This window comes from Artemia sp. Qi Xiang Cuo, chromosome 11 (assembly GCF_049724085.1).
Source record: "Artemia sp. Qi Xiang Cuo chromosome 11, ASM4972408v1, whole genome shotgun sequence".
NCBI classification, from domain to species: Eukaryota; Metazoa; Arthropoda; class Branchiopoda; order Anostraca; family Artemiidae; genus Artemia; species Artemia sp. Qi Xiang Cuo.
The window spans coordinates 71616631-71638712 of record NC_142804.1 but is presented as its reverse complement, the minus strand read 5'-3'; the positions used below and the strand labels follow the sequence as shown (position 1 = coordinate 71638712).

Sequence of the window (22082 nt, the reverse complement as noted above, 5' to 3'; positions counted from 1 at the left end):
TTAAGCCATTAAAAAAAGATTCTGGAGCGTGTTCTGAAACATCACGGGAGAAATCACGTGATTTAATTTTTCGGATTTGGTGAAAGAGTATCTGCAAGGATAGGTCATAAGCCCCTTTGGGTTGTAAGGGATATATGTTTCATTTGGTCAAAAGCGCAAAGACTTTTTGTGCGAAGCAGGAAGACAAAATGCACCATTACAAGGACACATCTGCAAGGACAGACCATAAGCTCCTTTGGATAGTAAAAGGCATATGTATATTATATTATAAATAATTGTATATAGTAAATTATAAATAATTGTAAATTTGTAATGGTACAAAAGTAAATTTGTGGTTATTTACCAATAACCACAGGCTTTTGTAGGGGTTGGGGAGGTTTAAAGGAAAGCCGAATTTTAAAAAATGTTAAATTTGTTTCCGATATTACAAAAGATAGTGCTTTTTCATGTTTTTCGCCTTCGTTTTCTCCCACCTGAGCACCCTTCCTACCCAGGAAAGAAGTATGGGTACTTTTCAATTAGCTGGTACCGACGCGATATATTGTATAGGGAAGATACAATATCTTCCCTATACATTGGTACCTCGTTTGGGTACCAGCTAATCGAAAAGTACCGAAGTATGCTTGGTCATTTGGTTTAGAGGGTTCTGCTTTTGCCTATTCCCCAAATTTTCTTCATAGTTTGTCCATACTTCATCATTATTTTTCTCATCTATTTGACCCAGTAACCCCCGTCCCCCCCAATAAGTTCAAGCTAGACAAGGGCCTGCACATGATTGCTTTTTGAGGTTAAATGAGACAAAAAAATGAAAGTAGTTAATCTAATGAAAGATGTATTTCATCTAAATCTTACTATAAAGTATTTACACTTTTTAGCAATAAACTTACAGTACTAAGAGGCTCCAACGGAGGATGAATCAGTTATTTAGGCTTTAATTTGAGCTCACTATTTAGTCACTACTTATCTTTTCGGTTGATTTTCGCGTTTGTTTATTTTTTGCTTATAAATAAATTATATTTTAAACGAAATATTATTTTTTATGAGGTTTTGTCTTCCTTTGTTGTGTTTGACTTGACGCTTAATAATCACGAGAGGGCTTTATGTCCGTTTCATATGTCCAAAAAGGGAAAGCAAGACAAAGTTATTCTTAGATAAGATAATATTTCTTTTCAAAACACTATCACAAGCTCTAATAGAGCCGAATTCGCTTCATATGTTCAGTAAGAAAAAGTTAAACAAATAAGCAAATAATATAGCACGGCAAGAGCAAAAGAAACACCAAACAAGCATAAAAATGGTCAATCAAAATTCAATGCAAAAAAAGAGAAAAAAAAATTCCAGAACTAAAATGAACTTTAAGCAATTAATGGCAGAAAAAGAAAAAGAAAGGGTGGGGGATAAAACGATATCACATGTTAAAAGAAAAAAAGTTGCCGAATTCGTATTCTAAGTCAAATACTGAAAAATAAATAAAAAACACTTAAAATCATGTCAAAATAACTGACAAAATGTCAAAATGAAATATTTAAAATCAAAGAAAGGATTGTGCCGCAGACCAGGTTAACAAGAAAATAGAGCATAAATAAGTATCAAAAATGGGCAAAATAAAAGTGACAAAAGATAAAAAAAAGTGGGCACGACTACTGCAACCATACACCCTCAACTAAAATAAGGTACAGAAAAGCTAATTCTGGTTCAGGATACAGATCAAGAATTGTTAAGGCGCTCCAGGATAAAGGGGATACAACTTTTTCGGAATTTCTGAGTAACGGCATGGATTGGAGAATAAGTTGGGATTGCCAAGGAGGCTAAGCAGGGGAGTAGGGGTCTAATGGGGTCGTGAAAACAGGGGAACATCTCCTCAGTACGGGGATTAGAAATTGCAGACTTAGCAAAACGCAAACAAATTTGTCCCCTCCTTTCTTTTAGCGTGGTAATGCGGGCGGATTTAAGGAGCAATTTTTTTCCCAGAGGCACTTCATATGGAAGGGGTCGTCGTATAAACTTCAAAGGAAACTCATTCGATTGGAAATCGAGAGTTCTAGTGCTCTTTTTAAGGGTCAAAAGTGATTGGAAGGCAACTAACAACCTTTCCACGACCGCCATTTCCCCAAACACGTCCAATCAAAATTTTGAGATAGCCATTTTGTTCAACGTAGTTGAAAATTCTGAAAATTAGGTCATTGAGGATGACACCCCCCATCCCTCAGAGCAAGGGTTGTAAGTTATGCCCTGGGGGCATATAAGGTTTTTATTGACAGCGTTGTCGTAGAAACTTCAAAAAGGGTTCATTCAATTGGAAATTTAAATGGTTAGTGCCCTTTTTAATAGTGAAAAGTAATTGGAAGGCAACTAACACCCCTTCCACGCCCCCCATTTCCCCAAACGCGTTCAATCAAAATTTTGAGATACCCATTTTGTTCAACGTAGTTGAAAGTTCCGGAAATTATATCTTTGACCAAGACACGCCCCCCACAGTCTTCAGGGCAAGGGTTATAAGTTATGCCCTGGGGGCATATATGGTTCTTATGGAAGGAATACTCGTATAAACTTCAGAGAGGGTTCATTTGATTGGAAATTGAAAGTTCTAGTTCACTTTTTATGCGTCAAAAGATATCGGAGGGTAACCAGTCCCCCCCCCCCCTCTTTTTTCACAAATGCACCCGACAAAAATTTTGAGATAGCCATTTTGTTAAAAATAGTTCGAAGATCATTTCGGGGTCGACACAACCCCCCAGGGCCCGGGGGCAGGCGTTGCAAGTTATACCCTGGGGGCATATATGGGTCTTAGGGAAGGGATAATCGTACAAACTTCAAATGGGGCTCATTTGATTGGAAATTGAAAGTTCTAGTTCACTTTTTAAGTATCAAAAGAGATTGGAGGGCACCTAGCCCACCTCTCTACGCCCTTTTTTCCTGAAACCCATCCAATAAGAACTTTGAGATAGCCATTTTTTTAATAATTCAAAGACCATACAGTGAAAACTCCGAGGTCGACACAGCCCCCCAGGTCCCGAGCGCAGGCGTTGTAAATAATGCCCTGAGGGAATATATGGTTCTTATGGAAGGGATGCTCGTAAAAACTTCAGAGAGGGATCATTTGATTGGAAATTGAAAGTTCTAGTTCAGTTTTTGAGAGTCAAAAGAGATTGGACGGCAGCTAGCCCCCCCCCCCCCACGCCCCTTTTCCTCCAAATGCATCCGATAAAAATTTTGAGGTATCCGTCAAATTAAAAATTGTTCAACACTCAGATAAAAAAATCTCAGGTGTCGACACAACCCCCCAGGGCCCAAGGGGTTGGCGTTGTAAGTCTTGTCCCGGGGCGTGCATGGTTCTTCTGAAAGGGATGCTCGTATAAACTTCAGACAGGGCTCATTTGATTGAAATTGAAAGTTCGAGTTTGCTTTTTAATAGTCAAAAGAGATCCAAGGGCAACTAGCCCCTCCCCCCCCCCACGCTTCTTTTTCCAAACCCATCTGATGAAAATTTGAGATAGATATTTTGTTAAAAATATTTCAAAAGCCGGATAAAAAAAAAACTCCGATGTCAATACAACCTCCCAGGGCCCAGGGGAAGATGCTCTAAGTTGTGCCCTAAAGGCATGTATTGTTCTTATGAAAGGGATGCTCGTATAAACTTCATAGAGGGCTTATTTGATTGGAAATTGAAAATTCTAGTTCACTTTTTAAGAGTCAAGAGATTTAAGGGCAACTAGCCCCTCCACGCCCTTTTTTCTCCAAACCCATGCGCTACAAATTTTGAGATGGCCAGTTTTTTGAAATTGTTCAAAAATTAGATAACAAAAACTCCGGCTTCAGCACAACCCCCCAGGGCCCGGGGGTAAGTGTTGTAAGTTTTGTCCTGGGGGGGGTTATATGGTTCTTATAAAAGGGATTCTGATATAAGCTTCAGAGAGGGCTCATTTGATTGGAAATTGAAAGTTCTAGTTCACTTTTAAGAGCCAAAAGATATCCGAGGGCAGCTAGGCCCCCCCCACACACTCTTTTTACCCCAGGCCCATCCGATAAATTTTTTAGAAGAGCCATTTCATTAAAAATAGTTCAAAGGTCAGATAAGAAAAGCTCCGGTGTTGGCTCTAACCTCCAGGGCCAAGAAGCAGGCGTTGTATTTAATGCTGTGGGGGCATATATAATTCTTATGGAAGGGATGCTCCAATAAACTTCGGAGAGGGTTTATTTGATTGGAAATTTAAAGTTCTTGTTGACTTTTTTAGAGTCAAAAGAGATTGGCCGGCAGCTAGCCCCCCCCCCCCCCCTCCACGCACTAAATGCATCAGATGAAATTTTGAGATAGACATTTTGTTAAAAATAATTCAAAGTTCGGAAAACAAAGACTCCGGTGTCGACACAGCCCCGAAGGGCCCGGGAGAGAAGGCTAAACTTCTGAGAGGGCTCATTTGATTCGAAATTGAAAGTTCGAGCACACTTTTTAATAGTCAAAAGAGATCCGAGGGTAACTAGCCCCCCACCCACGCCTAATTTTCCAAACCCATCTAATGGAAATTTTGAGATAGACATTTGTTAAAAATAGTTCAAAGTCCAGATAACAAAAACTCCGGTGTCGATACAGACCCCCAGGGCCCGGGGGTAGGCGTTGCAGATTATGCCATGGGGGCATATATGGTTTTTATGGAGGGGATGCTCGTATAAACGTCATAAAGGGCTCATTCGATTGGAAATTGAAAGTTGTAATTCACTTTTTTAGAGTCAAAAGTGATCAGAGGGCATCTAGCCTCCCCCACACTCCGTTTATTTTTCCCAGAGGCACTTCCTACAGAAGGAGTCTTCGTATAAACTTCAAAGAGGGCTCATTCGATGAAAATCGAGAGTTCTAGAGCCCTTTTTAAGAGTCAAAATTGATTGGAGGGCAACTAGCCCCCTCCCAAGCCTTTTTTCCCCAAATACATCTGAAAAAAAAATTTGAGGTAGCCATTTTGTCAAAAATAGTTCAAAGATCATATAACAAAAACTCCTTTCTCCTTTACGTATGACCATTTCGTTAAAAATAGTTCAAAGGTCAGATAAGAAAAACTCCAGTGTCGACGCAGCCCCCCAGAGCCCGGGGGAGGCGTTGTAAGTATTGCTCTGGGGGCATATATGGTTCTTATGGAAGGTATGCTCGTATAAACTTCGGAGAGGGCTCATTTGATTGGAAATTTAAAGTTCTAGTTCGCTTTTAAGAGCCAAAAGATATCCGAGGGCAACTAGCCCCTCCCCCCTCCTCCCACACACACACTCTTTTTACCCCAAGCCCATCCGATAAAATTTTTAGAAAAGCAATTTCATTAAAAATAGTTGAAAGGTCAGGTAAGAAAAGCTCTTGTGTCAACGCAACCCCCCAGGGCCCAGAGGCAGGCGTTGTAACTAATGCTCTGGGGGCATATCTAGTTCTTACGGAAGGGGTGCTCGTATAAACTTTGGAGAGGGCTCATTTTATTGGAAATTGAAAGTTAATGTTCACTTTTTGAGAGTCAAAAGAGATTTGAGGGTAACTCGCGCCCCCCCCCTCCACGCCCTAGATGCATCCGATGAAATTTTGAGGTAGACATTTTGTTAAAAATAATTCAAAGTTCAGATAACAAAAACTCCGGTGTCGACCCAGCCCCCCAGGGCCCGGGAGAGAAGGCTAAACTTCTGAGAGGGCTCATTTGATTGGAAATTCAAAGTTCGAGCACATTTTTTAATAGTCAAAAGAGATCCGAGGGTAACTAGCCCCCCACCCACGCCTAATTTTCCAAACCCATCTAATAAAAATTTTGAGATCGACATTTTGTTAAGAATGCTTCATGGTTCTGATAACAAAAACTCTGATGCTGATATAGCCCCTCAGAGCCCGAGAGCAGATATTTTAAGCGGAGTCCTGGGGGTACATAATGCTGGTATGGATAAAAAACTTACCCATACTTTCTAGAGGACTCATTTGATTGGAAATTGAATGTTATAATTCACTTTTTAAGAGTCAAAAGTGATCAGAGGGCAGCTAGCCTCCCCCACACTCCGTTTATTTTTTCCCAGATGCACTTCATACAGAAGGAGTCTTCGTATAAACTTCAAAGGGGGCTCATTCGATTGAAAATCGAGAGTTCTAGAGGCCTTTTTAAGAGTCAAAATGATTTGAAGGCAACTAACCCCCCTCCCAAGCCTTTTTTCCCCAAATAATCTGATAAAAAATTTGAGGTAGCCCTTTTGTTAAAAAAAGTTCAAAAATCATAAAACAAAAACTCTTTTACGTATGGCCATTTGGTTAAAAATAGTTCAAATGTCAGATAAGAAAAACTCCTGTGTCGACGCAAGTCCCCATGGGCCCGGGCAGGGGTTGTAAGTATTTGTCTGGGAGCATATATGGTTCTTATGGAAGGTATGCTCGTATAAACTTCGGAGAGGGTCATATAATTAGAAATTGAAAGTTCTAGGTTACTTTTTAAGAGTCAAAAGATATCGGAGGGCAACTACCCCCCCCCCTCCCCTCCATGCTCTTTTTTTCCTCAAACCCAGAATTTTGAGATAGCCATTTTTTTTAAAATAGTTCAAAGATCATATAATGAAAACTCCGGGATCGACACAACCCCCCAGGGCCCGGAGGCAGGCGTTGTAGGTAATGCTCTGGGGGTATATATAGTTCTTATGGAAGGGATGCTCGCATAAACTTCGGAGAGGGCTCATATGATTGGAAATTAAAAATTCTCGTTTACTTTTTAAGAGTCAGAAGAGATCAGAGGGCAACTATCCCCCCTCGTCCATATCCTATTTTCCCCAAACTAATCCTATAAGAACTTTAAGAGAGCTATTTTTTCAAAACGGTCCATAGATCGTATGATGAAAACTCTGGGATCGACACACTCCTACCGGGCCCAGGGTAGGCGTTGTAGGCTATGTCTGGAGGGCATCAATAGCTGTTGTGGAAGAGGTGGTCGTATAAACTTCAGAGATGGCTCATACGATTAGAAATTGAAACTTCTAGAAGTTTTTAAGATTCAAAAGAGAACAGAGGGTAAATATTCCCCCCACACACCTTTATCCCCAAATGTATCCGATTTTGAGATAACTAACCGATTTGAGAAAATTTTGAGATAACCATTTTTTTTTTAAACAGTTCAAAAGTCAGAATTTAAAAAAAATCCGGTGTCGTCACAACCACCCAGTGCCCGGGGGCAGGCGTTGCAAGTTATGCCCTGGGGACATATATGGTTCTTAAGGAAGGGATGCTCGTATAAACCTCAGAGAGGGCTTATTTGAATAGAAATGGAAAGTTCTAGTTCAATATTTAAGACTCAAAATAGATCGGAGGGCCTCCAGCCCCCGTCACGCTCTTTTTCCCCCAAACCCATCCGATGCAACTTTTGAGATAGCCATTTTTTTAAATAGTTCAAAGGTCAGATAACAAAAACTCCGGTGTCGACACAGCCCCCCAGGGTCCAGAGGGCAGGCATTTTAAGCTCTGTCCTTGGGCTGTATATGGTTCTTATGAAAGGGATTCTCGTATAAACTTCAGAGAGGCATCATTTGAATGGAAATTAAAAGTTCTAGTTCATTTTCCCAGAGTAAAAAAAGATCGGAGGGCAACTAGCCTTTGGGTTTATCGGATGGATAAACCCACCCGATAAAAATTTGAGGTGACCATTTTGTTAAAAATAGTTCAAACATCAGATATTAAAACTACGGGGTCAAAAGAACCCCCAGGGTTCAGGGACAGGTGTTGTAAGTTATAGTCTGGGGGTATATATGGTTCTTATAGGAGGGAGGCTCGTATAAACTTTAGAGAGGGCTCATTTGATTGAAAATAGAAAGTTCTAGTTTCCTTTTAAAGATTCAAAAGAGACCGAAGGGCACTTAGCCCCCAATCTACGCCCTTTTTCCCCAAAACCCATCCGATAAAAATTTCGAGATATCCAGTTTCCTAAAAATAGTTCAAACCTCAGATAATAAAACTACGAGGTAGACGCAAACCCGTTTGTTTACTTGATATTGTTACTTTGACACCAGTTTTGATATTTTGATGAACATTTGATTTTTTTTTTAAAGTTTGATTTTGTAATAAGGAATTTTTAAAAACTTGAAACTTTTTGCAATCAAAAACGAACAAAAAATAATTAACAAAAAACTTTCCAAAACATTAAATTTTTTAAAGAAAAGTAAAGGCCATTTTAAACTTAAGCTCAACAGATAAAAATACCTGTTAAAATTCAAACTCAAAACGACCAGAAATTACTATTAAAGAATAAATGAAGCCCAAAACGAACGGAAATTAAATAAAAAATCATAGCAAAAAGCATAAAACAATTAATAATATAAATGAATAAATATATCTTAAAGCGAGTAATGCTTAGATTGAATATGAAAATCAAGCTTAAAACGAAAAAAAATATTTCTATTGAAGTATAACTTAAACTTAAAACGAACAGAAGTTAAATAAACAATCAATGCAAACTAACATACAATAGCTATTAATGTAAATGAATAAATAAATCTTAAAACGAATTAAACCTAAATTGAATATGTCAATCAAGCTTGAAACGAAGAAATATCACTACAAACAAGTGTCTGGGTATTGCCTCCTTCTCTCACTGTAAAAGTCTTAAACCTGCTGCGTCATTGGTGCTTTACTGAAAATTAAATAAAAAAAGAAGTTTTTTTAACTGAAAGTAAGGAACGACGTTAAAACTTAAAACGAACCGAAATCATTCCGTATATGAAAGGGGATGGCCCCTCCTCAACGCCTCGCTCTTTACGCAAAAGTTTTTTATTGTTTAAAAAAAATTGAGTTGTGAGAAAGTCAAACTTTAGCGCAAAGAGCGAGGCGTTGAGGAGGGGACAGCCCCTTTTATATACGGAATAATTTCTGTTCGTTTTAAGTTTTAACGTCGTTCCTTACTTTCAGTTAAAAAAACTTTTTTTTTTTTATTTAATTTTTGAACGTTTTGAATTAAAGCAGGTTTTGATTTTGGCTCACCGTACATGAATAACTAAAAAAAAATTGCATATTAATTTTACTTTTATTTGGTTAAATGGCTTTCTCGAAACTTGTTCAATTTTATTTACGAACGTTTTTATTAGTAATAAATATACATAACTTACGAATTAACTTACGCAACGAACTTCTATATTCATAGAGATTTAATACGTATATTAGGGGGTTCGCCCCCTAGTCAATACCTTTATTCTTTAAATATGACCCCTTAATCACAAGGGCCGTTAATTAGAATAAATAGATCTTATGAAAGTACTAAAAAATCTTTGGCTTAAAGAACAAGGTATTGACTAGGGGGTTAACCCAATCATATACGTAATATTTTCTTTTCGTTTTAAGTTTTGATATTGCTCCTTACTTTCAGTTGAAAAACTTGTTTTTTTTTTTTATTTCTGATCTTTTTCTTTAATAATGATGGGAAATCCGCGGCCCCCTTCATAGCAATGTCCCTTCCCCCACGAAAACTTCCTTGGTGGAAAGATACTCATATTTAACCCCCGACCCACCCAAACCCCCATCCCCCACCTACCAGAAAAAATCCCCCCTGAAAACGTCTGTATACTTCCCAATAACCAATACTATATGTTAACATTGGGTAAAGCTCATAACTTTCAGCCGTCCCTCCGGGGACTTTGTGGGATTAAGTCATCCTAAAAGACATATTTATCATATTTTCGACCATGATGAACCAAATGGCTATCTCAAAATTTTGATCGGGTGACTTCGGGAAAAAAATGAGCGTGGGAGGGGGCCTAGTTGCCCTCCATTTTTTTTGGTCGCTTAAAAAGGGCTCTAGAACTTTTAATTTCCGTTCCAATGAGCCCTCCCACAATATTTTAGGACCACTGGGTGGATACGATCATCCCTGGGGAAAAAAACAACAAAAAAACAAATTAACACGCATCCGTGATCTGTCTTCTGGCAAAAAATGCAAAATTCCACATTTTTGCAGATAGGTGCTTGAAACCTCTACAGTAGGGTTCTCTTATACGCTGAATATGATGGTGTGATTTTCATTAAGGTTCTATAGCTTTTAGGGGGTCTTTCCCTCTTTTTTCGAAAATCAGCCAAATTTTTTCAGGCCCGTAACTTTTGATGGGTAAGACTAAACTTGATCAAACTTATGTATTTGAAATCAGCATTAAAATCTTATTCTTTTGATGTATCTATTGGTATCAAAATTCCATTTTTTAGAGTTTCGGTTACCACTGAGCCGGGTCGCTCCTTACTTACAGTTCGTTAACACGAACTGTTTGACTATATGCATCTTGAACAGTCTTGGAAAGTATAAACAACATCAAATTGAATATTTGATGTATAATGATATTAATTTTTGAAAGATCCATCAGTTCAAGAATTTATTTCACTGTAATTTATTTTTATTTTCAATGTTGTAAGACTGTAAGAACTGGAAAAGAAAATATTTTTAATATAATTCGTTTTCAGTTAAGCGCCAATGACGCAGTAGGCTTTTGGTTTTTATTTACAGATAAGGAAGGGGCAGTATCCAAACTCTTGTTTGTAGTGAAACTATATTCGCCTTGAACAACTTTAGGTTTTTACAGTTAAAGAAGGGGGCAGTATCCAAATTTTGTTTGTAGTGAAACTATATTTGTCTTGACTAATCTTGAAACGAACAAATAAATTAAACTGAATATTTGATGCATAATGATATTAATTGCTGAAAGCTCATCAGTTCAAAATTTTAATCTAATTTTAATGTTTATTTTCAATATTAAGTACAAGAAAATATTTGTAATAAAATTTCTTTTCAGTAAAGTGCCAATGACGCAGTAGGTTTTAGACTTTACAGTGAGAGAAGGACGCTGTACCAAAACTTTTGTTTGTAGTGATTTTTTTTCGTTGCAAGCTTGATTTGCATCTCCTTCTATGAAAATTTTCTAACCTTTTGTCATTTTTTTTTATAACAGAGACGCAAAAACACTTACCCTTTTTTTCTCTGATTTCTGCGACCAAAACACACAAAATTAACTAGGGCCTTTGTTCTCCATGCATACTACCTTATTATTTAAACTAGACTGATCCACTTAGAAAGGCTGAATTTGACATATGAATTTTAATTTTAACCGCACAAAATAAACCGCACAAAATGGCTGAATTTTAACCGCACAAAATAACAAGTACCATGGGGAGTGTCATTTTTTGCTATTCCACCATTTAGGTTAAACTAGGATGAGAGCCCCATAAAAAACACTTAAATGCAGATGTGTTATTTTGCATTGGTACGGGAAAAATAAGCAAACGTTAATTTTCAGTTAAGAAGTGCAATTAATGAGACTACCAAAGGAATAAGAGAGCTGATATCCCCAATACCCCAACTGTAAATCCCGTATTGGAGCTAGGCATTAATAATCCTTACTTTGAAGACTTTATTGTGCATTATAACTCCACTTTTAGGCCGCCCGAGATTCCTGTACACACCTAAAGATGTCTCTGTTAACCTTGGGGAAATTGCAATATTTCGGTGTGAGATCTCCGGACAACCGATTCCTACAGTGACTTGGTATTTCAATGAGCAGCAATTAGAAACTACTGAAAGAATTGAGGTATTCAAAAATATTCTAATAATATATTGATAGCAATTAGTGATAGATTGGCCGTTTTATCTGTTTTAAAAAGACATAAAACCTGCCTTCATGTCTCCAAAAGCAAGAGTCATTTTTATAATTTCTATAGAGGATTTCTATTATTCTAGTCTATGTCTAGATTTCTAGCCTATAGCTATATTTCTGGCTATTTCTACAGTCTATAGTCATTTTCATAGTCTACTTTATATAAATTAAATTAAAAAAACAAGTTTTTTAAACTGAAAGTAAGAAGCAACATTAAAACTTAAAACGAGCAGAAATACTTCCGTATATGAAAGGGGCTGTCCCCTCCTCAACGCCCCGCTCTTTACGCTAAAGTTTTTTATTGTTTAACAAAAATAGAGTTGTGAGAAAGTCAAACTTTAACGTAAAGAGCGAGGCGTTGAGGAGGGGACATATTTTTAATGAAATAATGACATGTATGATATGTTGGGGGGGGGGGGGTAGCAGGGGGTTTGGGGGGGGGGCAGGATTTTTTTTGAGGGGCAGAAATTTGGGGGGAGGGGGTCCTTGGGGTCGGGGTAGGGGACCTTACAACACTGTTCAAATGGTAGTTGTGTATTATACAAAACACAGTTGAGAATCGCCCAAATATCAAAAAAATGTGTATCTCTGAATAGGAGTTAGCATTCCCTCCGATGGTTTACCATTTTCGTTTCTGTCAACGCCTATAATCATACCATAATGAAGAATCATGTCTAACATTAAAACATCCATAACAGTTCGAATAACTCATCGTCAGAGGTTTTATACCCATGTTCAAGGTCAAACATAAAAAAAACACGCCTAAAAATATTGGTTAACAGACAGAATTTCATAGCCATTAACTTCATTCAACCATACCATGAAAACAACCATCGATGTATGCATGCTATGTGAACAGCCATGACTCTATCAGAAACATGAAATTTAATACAAAAATCATTGTTTCGTGAACAGCACGAATTTTCTTGGTATGCTGATTCTAATTACAACATAAAAACAATCAAAGATATGATTTTTTAGGCATGGTGATTTCTATCTGTCTGCTACCTTAGATTAACACAGTAATGTCCTATCTGTCTGCTCTCTTTAATTGATACAGGAATTTCCTATCTGTCTGCTCTCTTTAATTGATACAGTAATTTCCTACCTGCCCTCTCTCTTTAATTGACAAAGTAATGTCCCACCTGCCCTCTCTCTTTAATTGACACTATAAAGGAGTACTGTCTGCTTGTATGGTGGGGGGACTACCGGCTTGAATAGATTGACCTATCACTACTGAACTTCAGCCTCGTTCTAAAATCCTGACTAGCGCAAGTTTGACACCTCTTCTGTAAGAAACTCACCTATTTCCGCTTACTTTTTCATTTTAGCGGCTGCTGTTCTGTGTGGTAGAAAAGAAGGCTCGAACTTTTTATTTAAGATAGAAGGAAATTGATGAAAAGATGTGTTGCATATGACCTCTGTCGCAAGATGAGCGAGATCTGTTGTGTTGCATCAAAAGTCACTCAACTGAGAGCAATAACTAACGTAAAATCAACTAGTCTCCGTCTAAAATTTTAGTCATAATGGGATACGATTCAGCTGAATACTACTACTACCAACAACTCCCTGCATCACCAAGCCGCCTGAGGCCAACACAGCTACGCACGCTCCTCCTTCATCCCAATCTATTCAAAGCCTCCCTCTTTACACCCTCCCTAGAAGTTCCCATTTCCCTTAAATCTTTCTTATGGCATTCCCCCCCCCCAAACGGCGGAGGACTTGCTTTGTGGTTAGCCCTAGACGGTTGGCCAAAAAGAACTATCTTTGGCAATCTTTCATCTGCAAAACGTACCCTAGCCATGTCAACCTTCTCTCATTACAGCCCAAGAAATCCACTCTGCAACATTTTACTCTGCAACCATTTGATCTTACAATAGTTTCTCCTGCTGCGCCCAGGATTCAGTTGACTTGCCTCTGGTGCATATAATGCAAAACAGGTCACTTATCTTAATTCCGGGCAGAGTATGTTTTGATTAAAATATCTGATTATTTTCATATAATTAAAATCAGCTTTTAATTATCAGCAAAGTAATTAAGTCCTATAATAAGAATAATCTGTATTTAAAAGCCTTTTAAAGCCATATACAAAAAAGACAAATACTAAAAAAAAATTACACTCCATTTGACATCGTTCCCTTCAATTCAAAATTTCCTACTGCCACAATATAGCGGGGAGACCCAGACCTCATTAACCCACGAAGCAGCATATCTTCCCCTTTTTGGATAATTAATCCGTTTAAATGAGAAAGCTGCTTACTATATTATTGTTGTTGTATAGAGAGTGTTTTCTATTAAATCTTCTATCGTTTGTTTTTTAACCTATTTTGATTGTTTTAAATGAAGTAAATGTATCCCGGTGGGTTGGGTTCTGTTTCGAATTCTAAAGGGACGAGCCATTTTGCGGTAACCAATATCAAATAATATTAGTGGGATTTTCCAGGGACTCAGTTATTGGTGCGATTGCGTCTGTAATAAAAGTTGCCACTAGCACAGTGGAGTAGGCTCCTTTCTTCGGTTCCGAAGGATTGGAGTTCAACACACTCAGTGGCAAAAACGATTTATCTTGAATTATAAAATGACAAGATGGAATTAACGACACCTTGATTATCGCAGTATATTATAAACGGCTCGTGTTTGATACACTTCTCTCTTATCAGTAGTCTCGCTATTTGAATAGTAATATATTCGGCCTGGTGAACTTCAAGCACGGGTTCGAGCCGATACTGTTTGCTTAATTACTTGGGTTCATCTGCAGTGAGAGCTGCACCCAAGGCTTCCCAAGTGCGTCCCCGGGTGGCGGATAGGGGAAACTCCTCTATATAGGTGGCAGTTAGGGGGACTCGTTCGAATATCCAATAAGAAGGGGTGGACCAAGGGATGAAAAACAAGAAAAAGACTCTTGTTGATAGAAGAGCATCACCAAGTGCCAAAAACCATGCTGTGACCAATTTGGGCTGTGACTGGAGTTATTAGGAGTTTCAGAAACTCGTATCCCAGGGGTAGGAAGTATGAAATTAGGTGATATAGAGTTTGTTTACTCAGGCAGGAAGGATTGGATACACAGACAGGGAGAAGGGCTCACGGTGAGTAAGGAAGCTGCTAAGTCTTGTTAAGGCTGGGAAGGTATTAATACTAGAATACTAATTGCTCAAGTCAGGTTGGGTACGCGGTTAATCAGCGGTTATGAACAAAGTCAGATTTTGTTCATAGTATGAATGAAGGGTTATACAGAATAGCTATCATTTTCTGTTCAGAGGGGAGGGGGACTGAAGAGGCTAGTAGCTGTTACGCGCTCATTGTGAAGCACGTGATATTTTATTACGTATATTAGCAATAAACGTATCCAATTTTTGGGTTTACTATTTGAATGTTGTGACTTTCAGGATTGTTTTCGGAGTCGACTAATTTTAAATATATTTCTTGAAAGCGGGATTGACCTACATTTTTCGTACAGCTTACTGTTTGAGTGGTCAGTCAGTCAGATACCTAAGACAATTCGTAGAAACATGAAACCAGGGCTGCCATCCAGTGGAAATAATCACTATATTTTTGTGTTTATGGTTCATTTAGTGATTTTTGGAAATAATCTAATGATTTGTGTGCTGATTTAGTGATTTGTTTGCTTAGGCAAAGTAAAAACACTAGAAATAGGGTGGCAACCCCTGCAGGATACGTATGCTTGAATTTCCTTAGCTGACTCCTGACTATCTAAAGCTGCGGTTTACCTTAAACACCTTTCTCTAACTATTTCGAATAGTCACGCTGGCCAAATAAATTACTGACAGAAGCACGCAGTTACAGAACCAAGCCTTCTTGCAACTCTATTGCACACAGCTCAAGGCCTCCAGAAGTTGAAGAACAACTTGCATTCATTTTTGAAGCGTACTGTGTTGCTCCAACTTTGACCCTTGACTATCTGTAGCTAAAGGTGAGCTTAAACTCCTTTTTCTAGTCATGTCCAAAAATCAGACTGGCTTAAGAAATTATCTTGCAGATAAGAGCTGATGGCAACTTGGAAATTCGCGATGTTATCATTGAAGATTCGGGAAGCTATCGCTGCACAGGCGTAAATACTTACGGAAGAGCCTCGTCTCTTGCTAGACTTATTGTGAACGGTAGAGCATATTTTTTTTAGCTTTCATGTTAGTAGCCAGAATCTTATTTTAGAATCTACTAAAGTTGTGTTCTTATTTTACATTCTTGGGTTGATTTAGAGGAACTTGAGCTGTCTAGAAGCCAGATCGATGAACTCTGGTGTTTTATCATGTACTTAGTTACTTTCATGTATTTAATTATTTAATATATATTTGTTTTTATTATTAACTGGAGCATTTTTCTAGGACAAGTTTCTCATTGTTGAGTATATTTCTGACAAACTAAATCTTTACTGAATGTCAATAAGTACCTCCTCTGTTGCTAGACTTATTGTATATGGTAAAACATCTTTATTGTATCACGCCAGAAGCCAGATTCTTATTCCAGTGCGTGTCTACTAAAGTTGTTGTCTCATTTTAAAATCTAGAAATGATGTAGGGACATTTGAGATGTCCAGAAGCAATATCGAGGAGCAACGATTTTGCATGCTGGACAAACATTTCTTATAGTTTCAATTTTTCATTTAGCTATCATATCAGTATCAAGCGGGGGTGGACCTAGGGGAGGGGTGCCCCCCCCCCGCCAATTTTTTTTTTCTGTCGGCGTCATCCCGTTATTTTTTTATCAATTTGGTAAATTATTAGCGCCCTTGACCCACCCCCACCCCCCAGATTTTTTTACATAGATCCACCGGTGGTGTCAAGAGCCCCCTTTCAGTTGGAGTCTAATAAAATTCTGTTCTCATCTTTCAGTTCATATAATGTTTGGCATCTGAGCTGCTCAGAATACGGGCTGATGAGATCTAGATTTTATATCACGTAGTTATTTTGTTTCATTTATTTACTCTCTTTCCATTTTTGTTTTTCATTTACAATTCATGATCTACCACTGTTTCAAATGGCATAGAGATTTTTCTGAAAATCTTGGTCTTAGCTAGATGTCAGTAAATATTCATGGCAGAGCCTGTAGTTAAAATTATTGTAGGTAGTAAGATATCTTATCATTTCAGCAGCTTAATACCTATTTCAAGGTGGTTTGCTAAAGTTGTTGGCTTATTTTTAAATTTTGAAACGCTATAGGGGCATTTAAGCTATCCAGAAGTCATATCACGGATCCATGATTTTGTGTTTATTTTAATCATTCTTCCCTTTTCTATCTGTTTTTAACTTGCTTATATAATTCATAATTTATTAGTTCTTCAAAGGGGGGTTGGGATTTTTCTGAGGATCTGGACTCTGAGTGGATGTAAATAAACATTACTGAAAAAGCTCCTCTGTCTCTAGACCAATTGTAGGCCTAAATGGTAAGGTAGAGAGACAGTTATTCAGTAAAATGTAGGGGTAGATGTTTTTTCTGTTTTTTTGTAATGAAGGAACAAAAAATTCATTTTTAAATCTAGAGGGGGGGGGGTAATTTTGTCTTTTGTTCGTTTTTCCAATGAAAATGCCCAAAACAATCATTTTTCAAAATCAGGGGGAAAAATGTAGGGGGTTGCTAACCCCCTGCCTTTTCCCCTCCCTTTTTTTGACGCTCCTGATAATACCTCTCTGTGCCTGTTTTAGAGCGGTTCTAACAGTTATTGCTATATTTTTCAATTTTAAGATAATATAGGAACATTTGAGTTGTCCAGAAGCCCTGCCAAGGCACTATGATTTTTCTATGGGTCCTTTAGTTCATTAATTTATCTACTTCCTGTCTGTTTTTTAATTTACTTATATAAATTCACTATTTACTAATTTTTCAAATGAGATAGGGATTTTTCTTGCATCGATGTTTCTAGGTTCTTATGAACATTTTTTTTTTCGATTTCGGGTCAAGCCTAACTTAGTTCAAGCCTGTTAACATTGTGTTCTTGTCTTTTGCTTTTTAAAGGATGAAGTGACATTTGTAGGTGTTGTGAAGCCATACCGAATGAGCTCTAATTTTAATTTTTCTGGAAATGTAGTGCCGTAAATACTTTCTAAGACCACACTGGGTATACATGACATATGAAGCTAAGAGAGGGAAGGAAATAATAAATGAAAAATAAAACCAAAAAAAGTGTGAGAAAACGAGGATTTTGTCAGCCAGTGGCGAAAACATGAAGACGAAAAACAAGCAAATATTTCGGCAAGGACCTCTGCCAAGCCGTCCTCAGTACTAAACAAAAAAGAAAAAGAAAAAAAAAAAAAATAAAAATCTAACCTTTTGGAGTTTTTTCTTTTTTGTTTAGCACTGAGGAAGACTTGGTGGAGGTCTTTGTCGAAATATTTGCTTGTATTTCGTCTTCATTTTTTTGCCACTGGCTGACAAAATCCTCGTTTTCTCACGATTTTTTGGTTTTATTTTTCATTTATTTTCAGCATACCTAATTTTTGTGGAGATTCTTTTATAATTGTTGAACCTCTCACATTTTGATTGGTAGTTAATGCTTATACGTTTTCGTCCATTATCAAAAATTATATATCTTTATCATGTATAACTAATATATATATATATATATATATATATATATATATATATATATATATATATATATATATATATATATATATATATATATATATATATATATATATATATTTATTTCTCACTTCGCTGTTTATATTTGGTTTCCTATTGCTACTAAATTTGCAACAAAATTGTTGCAGTGGTTAGTCATCTGAGTAAGGCATATTAGCAAACACTTTTCTTTCATATGAAGCTAAGAGAGGAAAGGAATTAATAAAAGAAAAATAAAATAAAAAAAAGGTGAGAAAACGTGGATTTTGTCAGCCAGTGGCAAAAACATGAAGACGAAAAACAAGCATATATTTCGACAAGGACCTCCGCCAAGTCGTCCTCAGTGCTAAACAAAAAAGAAAAGAAAAAAAAATCTAACCTTTTGGAGTTTACTCAACAAGATGCGAAACAGAGACTAAATGAAAGACCAAGCCGAAATCAATGAAAAAAGGATTTACCAAAGAGATTGAGCAAGAAGGTTTTGCCTCGCAATACTTTTTGCTCTTCTGCAATTTCGGTTTTCATTAGATATGCAAATAGTTTCTCTTAAATTTGACTGGGTGCAAATATTAATTGAGTCTTTTAGTATTAAATTCTTATAAATTGGGCCTAATGAAATATCTCCGGTGTCTCTATTTATAGCCAAATTTCTGTTTATATATTTTTATTTATCTCAATTACCTCTTTGAAAGATTGCGGTTGGCCATTTACAGTAAATATTAAAGTTGCCTCCTCAAAAAGAACAAGATATGTAGGATTTTCGAATATATGAAGGGCCAAAGTGGAATCAAAGTTGTCATTTTTACTTTCCAATCTCAGGGACTTATCTATTGAAGTTTTGTGTTCTTGCAAACGTTCACCAGGTTGTTGATGGGTCCTACCAATGTAAAATTTCCCACATGAACACGGGACTCTGTAGACACCACTACCCAGTACATCGTCAGTTTTATCTTTTCTTGAGTTGAAAAAATGTTCAACTTTTTGTTCACTTTTGAAAGAAACAGAGAGATTGTGTTTATATAAAAATTTTCCAAGTTTGTCGCTAAGTTTTGAAATGTATGGTAAAGAGGTGAAAGTTTTTTTCTCAATTGCCGGAATAACTGAATCAAGGGGGACGGGTTCCCTATTTTCTTGTTTTATCGTTTTTAATCGTCTATCTATGATATTTTCAATAAGGTTTATTGGGTAGCAATTGCAGAATAGAATATCTTTGATATAGTTTTATTCACAATTTAGATGATTAAGTGAACAGATTTTTAAAACTCTGTCGACTAAATACCCCTCTTTTCACAGAAGGGGGTTGACTTGACGAGAAATGTAGATACCGATCATTATGGGTCGGCTTTCTGTATACAGAAAGTTCAAGGTTAGGAGTATTTCTTATAATCAAAACATCCAAGAAAGGCAGATTTCCTGAATCTTCTAGTTCATTGTGAACTGGAGATTCAAATGAGAAGAGTTTAAATGTGCCAAAAAAAAAAACCCTAAGAGAGTCCTGTCCATGTTCCCAAACAGAAAGGATATCTTCAACGAAACGAAACCAGAGAGAGTGTAAGTGGAAACTATTCCAAACAGATGGTTCTATGAAATCCATGTGTAAAAATTTGCCAAATAAGGAGATAAAACAGTGCCTCACTCCACTTCTTTCTTTCATCCTTTTCTTTCATCCACCCTATTTACAGTTTCTACTTGGCTGGTTCTCAAAATATCTAAAAAATTTCTAAAGTTATTTACTAATATTACCCCAGCGAAATCTGAGGAGGCTTAGCTGTTATAACAAGAAATGGGACTATAATATGTTATATATATATGATATATATATATATATATATCATATATTATGTATATCATTATATATCATTATGTATTATGATATTGTATTATCATATGTATAATATATGTATATATATATATTATATGTATCATATTATATATTATGTATTATCATATATATATCATAATATATATATATATATATATATTATGTTATATAATATGATAATTAATACATGTGGTGAATAAAATAATACCTACGTTACTACAGAATGTTTGACATCTAGCCATAATTTTATTCCTTGCTGGATTACACGCGTCTCAGCAACCTTTTCAGCTGAGTTCAGTTGTCACTTGAGTTCATTGCATACTACATGAGTTTGTAAAGCATTTCTAGGAGGGTCAACCCTAATTATCTTCATAGGGTGCTACTTATTTAGTTCCGAAATTGTCCTTTCCAAATCTTTGTGACCATAGTCATCTGTGGAAACAACCCCGTTTCCAGCCTTCTAGTTTGTGTTGCCTACTAACCAACCCTGGAACTTCTGATCCAGAAGAATTGGGGTCTAGTGCCTATTTTAAAAGTTAGTCAATGTTTTACCTTTGCCTTAGTTGTATGTGCCTTTCACCATTATTCAATAAAGACAATATCTCGAAATTAATATTATTTCCTATCTTAGAGAACTTAAGCAGGTCCCTAGATTAGCCGACATGAGAACACATATTAACAATGGGCAGCTTGTATAACTTATAATACCCCAGGGGATGTGGTGGGCTATGTCCTCCCTGGAGGCATAGTTATTTGACTTTTCGACTATTTCGAGTAATATGATTGTTCCCAATTTTTGTCGGATATAAGTGGAGGGAGGGAAGCTAAACTGAGAATGGAAGGGGGACTGATTGCCCTCTGACAACTTTTTAAAATTTTCCACAACATGCCCTAAAATTTGAACCTTAATACCCTCAGCCATTCCTAAAATATTACAGATACGCCATATTATTATAATGATATTCTATAATAAGAAAATGTGTTTTTTTTAAAGTCGCTTTAAACACAACTTTATCAAACAATCCTGTAGAATCGATTCAAGCAGGTGTAATTTTGAAATCCTGACCGGTAGAGATTTAAATAAGAATGTATAAGCCGTTCTAGGCTACTCTGTTTTTCCATCTTCTTTTCAAACAATTTGCAAAGCCTTGGTGATTTTCTGTATTTTCCAATTTTCTCGGGATTTTTATTAGAACACCTGTAAATCTTCTAAAATTTGGGTAGAAATGGTAGCACTGGTCCCTTTTAAATAATGTTCAATGTTTTTTTCATAGCTTAAACTTTCAGAGTGTATCAAATAATGGAGAAATCGACAATGAAGATATTATGTAACGAATTTTAGACATGTTTAGGTGGAGGGATCATTCTACCTCCGCATGTCCATAGTTTTTATAGTATCTAGATAGCTTTTTAGTCATATCTCCTCCCTCTTACTGGTACCAACTTCTTTGCTTTCAAAACTAATGCACCACCAGCAACTAGAAACAAATCAATTCAAAAAATTTACGTTATAAAAAAAAATAACTTTAAGCAGTTAATACTTATCAGATTTAATTTTGAGGCAGGCATTCCGCACCTATTACTCACGTAGAGCATCTGCCTAGCTGTTTCATAGGATGCCCTCTCATCACAGAAGACCGTTCCCAAATGGTGGCACCAAAATTGCAAAAGAAATAGTTTTTTTTATCTGCTCCAACAATCGGTCTGTTTACCTTATCTTTCTCTTTCCATGGACTACAACTACTATGATTTCTACTACTAGTATTATAAAATAAGTGCAGCACCTGACCTCTCCCCGTCCCATTCGAAGATGACCTGCTCTTCTTACGCCCCATGTGGATGGGCAAACGACACAATCTAGGGCAATATGTCATCCTTCATTCTTGAAACATGTCCTAGCCATCTCAACGTCTCTTTCGTTATAACTCTAGGAACTGGGATTACTAATACCCTCAACAGGGTGTCATTTCGGTGGGCAAGGAAGGGAAGTTGCCCCCCCCCCATAATTTGGAGAGAAAAGACTATTATATAGCTAATGACTATCTGGATATGGACTCCT

The 22082-nt window shown here is 36.9% G+C and overlaps 1 protein-coding gene across 1 annotated transcript in view; it reads left to right on the top strand.

The window, feature by feature from the left end:
- The first annotated feature begins 5800 nt into the window (after positions 1-5800).
- LOC148947306 (peroxidasin-like) overlaps positions 5801-22082 on the top strand; it is a 170545-nt gene continuing 154263 nt past the window's right edge. Inside the window, exons 1-3 of the mRNA XM_089096565.1 lie at positions 5801-5900; positions 11408-11556; positions 15620-15740. Of these exons, the coding sequence (XP_088952691.1) occupies positions 5801-5900; positions 11408-11556; positions 15620-15740 (370 nt within the window). The remainder of the gene's footprint in view (positions 5901-11407; positions 11557-15619; positions 15741-22082) is intronic.